The sequence below is a fragment of the Triplophysa dalaica genome, chromosome 24, assembly GCF_015846415.1.
Source record: "Triplophysa dalaica isolate WHDGS20190420 chromosome 24, ASM1584641v1, whole genome shotgun sequence".
Lineage (NCBI taxonomy): Eukaryota > Metazoa > Chordata > Actinopteri > Cypriniformes > Nemacheilidae > Triplophysa > Triplophysa dalaica.
Genome location: NC_079565.1, coordinates 10,706,097 through 10,712,416, shown reverse-complemented (window position 1 = coordinate 10,712,416; position 6,320 = coordinate 10,706,097). Strand labels below are relative to the sequence as shown.

At 36.3% G+C, this 6,320-nt stretch overlaps 1 protein-coding gene across 1 annotated transcript; it reads left to right on the top strand.

Moving 5' to 3' along the window:
* Positions 1-39: 39 nt before the first annotated feature.
* sqor (sulfide quinone oxidoreductase) lies at positions 40-6,249 on the top strand. The gene is made up of 10 exons (XM_056739906.1): positions 40-288; positions 2,232-2,463; positions 2,845-3,015; positions 3,359-3,412; positions 4,299-4,493; positions 4,644-4,853; positions 4,937-5,120; positions 5,280-5,347; positions 5,605-5,783; positions 5,877-6,249. Exons 2-10 carry the CDS (start codon positions 2,248-2,250, stop codon positions 5,932-5,934), a joined length of 1,335 nt encoding a protein of 444 aa, XP_056595884.1. The 5' UTR covers positions 40-288; positions 2,232-2,247; the 3' UTR covers positions 5,935-6,249.
* Positions 6,250-6,320: the final 71 nt, after the last annotated feature.

Sequence of the window (6,320 nt, the reverse complement as noted above, 5' to 3'; positions counted from 1 at the left end):
TAGTCATTCCTTGTTTTATACAGTCTAGTTGTGTTTTGTGTCGTACGTGCACACAAAGTTCCTGCATTTCACATTGTACTACCCTCTAAAGAAACATGGCATGATATGATGCGACAAATAACACAAGTAGAGGTTAAATACAGGCACATAAAAAGGTAGCACGAGTGTCGAACAGTAAAAGCACATTCGTCAAACGTAACGTCAAACAGGAAAACACGCATTAAGCGTCACGGTTATCGCTTACTGTAACAGTCACAGGTTTGTGTGTCAGACGGCGGAACGACTCCGGTAAGTGTGTTTTTAAATTGTGAAATAACTGCTCGATATGTGTTATAATAAGCATTTGCACATACATCGTGCTAAGGATACGCGGTTTATGAAAGGTAAACGACATTTCATTTTAGTTATGGCACCACGATAGGATCCTGCGCTTTTCACGCACACCGTGTTTCCACGTTTTCATGTAGCCTGTATTTCAACGTCAATTTACATGTTCCTGTTAAAGTTACAGGGAAACATTAGACTGCACATTCTGATTGTATAGGTTTTGTCTCAAAACCTAGTGTGCTCCCTACCTAGACATTTAAATGCTCCCCAGACATGTCCATAAATGCGTGTAAAAATATAAACCCTGCTATTTCGGAGATCTTTTTGGGGGTTTATGAAGCTTTTAAAGGTCATCTAAATGAGGAGCGTACGAGATTTTAAGCATCCGGACTATGCAAGGTGTCATGACTCAGTAACTGTCGCAGTAAACATTGTCTGTAAGTGTGTATTACAGTTTTGAGAGGACAAGGGCAAGTAGATGCATGTACGCAGTGTAATCTGTGTGTGTAGAATACCATTCATTCTTTATTCATTTGCATGTAAACTAAATGACTAAATGATCTAAAATAATGCAAACTTATTTAGATTGGGTGTTTTGGATGTTTTTAAAGACAAATTATAATATTGTTATCCACAGTATATTACTCCAGCTGTAGATTATTGTGTTTATGGCTTGAACACATTACAAGACTTTTAAAATCTAAACAGTTTAACAAGACATCATTGTAGACTTTTTGAAAGTTTCAGATAGAAACACAATAAATGATCAAATCTGCAGACTGAAAATCGGAGCAAAATCTGAGTCTTGTAGTGTATTTCAGCCTTAAGCCAATGTGGTAACCTTTCATGAAAAAATAATACTTTTGTTTGGTTTTAACAATTATGAATCAATTATTATTCAGCAATATCTTATTTTAAGACTTAAACCATGAATTATTATAATAATATTTATTCTCTACTTCCAGTCGTTTATAAAATGATCAGAAAATGTTAGTCTTAAGATAAGACAATGCTATAAAGTTTATTAGTTGTATACTTTAGCATTTAGTAGGGTTGTCACAGTAATAGACGTTTATCGTGGCCAAAATAATATCCATTTTTTAAAATAAATAAATAAAGCTATATCAAAATTCATTGTTGCTTTAGTTCATGTAACTATTTTTTACTTAAGAATCACTATAAGAATTATAGGGTAGTATATGTCCTTCCGAAACCTTGAATGTTCAAATTCACAGTTTTTCAGGAAACAGGAAAATAATACTGTGCTGTCCAAGTCGACAAGCACTTTTTAAAACTTTTTTGTTAGATATTTGCAAAAACCAAGTGAAACTTAAAGGGTGACTAACTAATGATTTCATGAAAAATAAAAATCACAATATCGTGGAGACAAGGTTTTAGAAACAAAGCAGTAATATGTAGTATCAACCTGATATCAATAGTTATGGTCTTGATATCACAGTTGATATTACGACACCTGTTGTATTTACTATAGTAAACTACACTTTTTCATTATAATTTTTTGCTGTATTAACCATAGTAAATTGATAAACTAAATAGTGTAGAAAATACTTGAATATTCACTATGGTTAGGTTCAAAAACACTAGCAATCTCTGGGAATTTTGCCACAGTTTACTCTAGTAAACACTAGAGTATACTACATACAGCCAAATATATATAATCCACACTGGCGATTTTACTGTGCAGTATTTTGGAGCATATCAGTATATATGGGAGCCCACAACCTCATCTATCAGCAGGATATAGCGGAATTTTACAATGGGGTTGTCAATTTTTTTTACGTGCATTTAACTGTTTAAATCCTTTCCTTGCATGTACGTTTGCTCATTTATGCGCTCTGCTGGTTGCAGAACATGTTAACATATTTCTTCTTCTCTTGTTTTAGTACATAATCTCAGGCCATGGCAGGCTCTGTTCGTCCACAGATGCTGCAGTTGAAGCAGTACGGTCGACTTTTCTATGTGCTTAACTCACAGATTCACACCAGCTGTGGCTTGGCCTCTAAAGACCACTATAAAGTTCTAGTACTTGGTGGTGGGAGCGGTGGCATAACGATGGCCGCACGTATAAAAAGAAAGGTCGGTGCGGAAAACGTGGCCATCGTGGAGCCCAGTGAGGTATGCCGCATCAAGGTGCCCTTTACCATTTACTGTGCTCACTTAAGGTCTCCTTTATTGTTTATTAAAAGAAGGTTTGGAATGACATGAGGGTGAGTAGATGATTTATATTTAGCTGAACTGTCCCTTTAAGAGACCCCTACTGTTTAAGCCTGGTGTTCTGGAAGCATCAGATGTCACGTACTGGGATTCAGGTTAAACAAGTTCCTGTTAACTACACATGCACCGTCACGATGACATTTACATACGTGAACATACTGTATATACATGCACATGACAAGCAAATTAGATTTTGTTCAGTCTAATGCTTAAAGTGTCTCAATAAAAAATAAAAAATTGACCTTAAACATTACGGTTAATTCACTTTTTACTCTGTTGTAGATGCACTACTACCAGCCTATATGGACGTTAGTTGGTGCAGGGGCTAAAAGTGTCGCTTCCTCCGGACGACCGACAGCTAGCGTGATACCCTCAGGTGTAAAGTGGGTCAAGTCCAAAGTGGCCGAGTTTGATCCTGAGAACAACACCGTCCGGACAGACTCTGGAAAAAAGGTATGCGAAAGTAATGAGACTGATAATTATGGGATTAAAGTGTGGCTGAATGCCATTTGCTGTTATAAAGAAATATTAAGGTTTGTTTTTTCTGCATAGGATTAGAGTCGAAAGAAATGCGTCACGAAAAAGTGAAATGCATCACTTGAAGTGAAAAGGGTTTTTTGTTGAAGCCTGAAGGCGTGTGATTGTAACGTAATTTATGTTTAACAGTAGATATAACTTTAGATATGAAGCTACATGAGATGTTGCTTAAAAACTGTCTAAAAACACTAGGGTTTTGTTCTGCAAAAGTATAAAAAAAATCTCCATGAGAGTCAAGTTTACATTCCTTTTTCCACAGATTTCCTATGACTATCTGATTGTAGCTCTTGGTCTTGAGCTTCACTATGAGAAGGTATGAACAGCAGCATTTGTTTTATTATCATAAGGTCTATACAGCACCTTTTTGACTTTTTGCCCCTCCCCTGTATTGAACAATATTCAAACAACCCCCTCCGTCTCACTAAAACTCACAAATTCTACTCAATGAAATACTTTAGACCTATACATTAACTTGAAAAACGTTTACTCATTATAAAAATGGCCAAATTATAATAAAGATCTCTTATAAAAATTGTATTACTTTTTTTTTTACCTCATTTTAAAATATTCATCATCTTTAGGCCCCCTTGGAAGTCAACCGCCCCCCGTTGAGAATTATTGATTTAAAAAATGATTGGTCAGTGATCAAACCTGTGTTGGGATGAGAATATGCTGTTCAACAGGAAACATTCTTGGTTTTATGGCAAAGGTTTGGGTGTGGTATCAGATTGTTGCCACATCAGTCTAGGAAGTTAACATTTTATTATCGCTAGCGATAATTAAATGTCTGCCAGATTTGAGGTCAAAGTTCAAGTTTAATAACTACGTTGTACGATAGTGTATGCAGAGAAATTTAACACTGTACCTGTTGACACACTCAAATAACAGATGTGAAGCTACATTTCGCTGGTGTCCTTCTGAAACCTTGTATCCATATTTGGTGTTTTTTATGTTTTGCTATAAATCATTATTATTAGTCAGCCTTTATGTTTGTTGCTGGGTTTTGTAAATATCTAGCCAATGAAAAGTCGCATAAAATATGCTAAAAAATGCTCGTCTTTGACAACACAGTATGTAATCATTTAAAAAGTACAGTGTTTTTCGGTTTCCTGAAAAACAGTGAATTAGGACATCCGAGATTTCAAAAGAACAATTTTTTACTTTGATAAGTGAAAATGATAACCATCTGCTCGTTACAGATCAAAGGTCTGCCGGAAGCTTTTAAGCATCCCAAAATCGGTTCGAACTACTCACTTCAAACAGTGGAAAAGACCTGGGACGCACTGAAGAACTTTAAGGAGGGCAACGCATTATTCACTTTCCCGAACACCCCTGTGAAATGTGCAGGAGCTCCTCAAAAGATCATGTATCTCTCAGATGCCTTCCTGAGAAAGGTGTGACGATTAGGAAAACATTTTTTAGTGGTAAACATTTCATAAAAAATAAGGATAAAATTTGATTCATGTTAGACTAATTTAGACATTTCAACCATTCTCTTCTTCTCCGATGACATAACCAATGAGCATGTTTTGTTTAATTTTCAGACAGGAAAAAGGTCCAAAGCCAATATTTTTTTCAACACCTCCTTGCCAGTGCTGTTTGGTGTCAAAAAATATGCTGACGCTTTGTGGGAGATTGTGAAGAAACGGGACCTAAATGTAAATCTCAGACAAAACCTAATCGAGGTCAGGGCGGACGAACAAGAAGCTGTTTTTGAGAATCTTGATAAGCCTGGAGAAACAAACGTTATCAAGGTAGCCACTGTTAAATAAAAAACAACAACAGTTGTTTTAAATTTACAGTAGATTGGGTGTCTCACATACGGTTTGGGTCGTAGTATGAAATGCTCCATGTAACACCTCCGATGGGACCACCTGCAGTGCTGAAAGGCTCCTCACTGGACGATGCGGCCGGCTGGTTGGACATAGATAAACACACTCTTCAGCATAAAAAGTATGCCAATGTATTTGGTATCGGAGATTGCACCAATCTGCCCACATCCAAAACGGCGGCAGCAATAGGTATAAAAACCTACAAATAAATTTTGTTGAAATCAATTTCAGCATTTAGTATCTTCATTTGAGGTGATTTCCTTTGCACTATTGATGGGAACAGATTTGTCTGGTGAGAGACAAAATATGATGAGCAGTAAGATCATTTTTGGTTATATTTGTCTACAGCTGCACAGTCTTCTGTGCTTGACCGAACTGTCAGCAGAATTCTGAAGAAACAGACACCAGACAAGATGGTAAGTTTGTTATATATATAAACTTTGTAGGTCACATACATGCTGATTTTATTATAAGATTTGATTATTTCCCCTCCCAATCCATTTCCAGTATTCTTAAAGTATGTACCAGTGGGGGGTGGCCAAACAATCTAAATTGAATAGGATGCTATTATGAGAATAGCCAGGTTTACTAAAAACATAAATAACACAAACTAAATTGAATTGTTACTAATATTTAAAATATAATAATAATTGCAAAATACTTAATTCCTCAGTATGATGGCTACACCTCATGCCCACTGGTCACAAGCTACAACACCGTCATCTTGGCAGAATTTGATTATGACGGCCAGCCGCTAGAAACCTTTCCTGTGGACCAAAGTAAAGAAAGCAGGATCATGTACCACATGAAAGCCGATGTCATGCCTCACCTGTATTGGCATGGCCTTCTCAAGTGAGTACAAATGAAGTTCTGATCATTTGTATAGTTGCCTTCATATGTGCTGATGCCCAACATGATGTGACTTTGGTCCTCTTCAATCTTAAGGGGAGTTTGGGGAGGACCAGGACCATACCGGACGATGATGCATCTGGGGATGAAATAGAGAAAACCATGGGAACTTTTATCACATTAATGGAACAAATGCTTAGATTGTGTCTTAAGGGCCCAGATAGGAGCTTGTTTATTTCTAGTAGTCGATGTCTAAGAGCATTAAGAGAAGCATTGTTGTGAATGCAGTGATATTGAATTGAACCGTTTTGTTTTGATTTAAATTGCCTTTATTATGCCTATATAATAGCTTTTAGCCTATGGCAAATAATAGCATGCATAAATAACGACCATTAAAATCAATGATCATTAAAACGACATTTTGAAAGTGTTTCATACTAATCATATAAAAAATAAATAATGGACTTCATTGCATCTGTGTTTCTTTCTCTTTAAAACCATTGTAAAAAAAGCCATTTTTCAAATCCAGTGCAGGCGAGG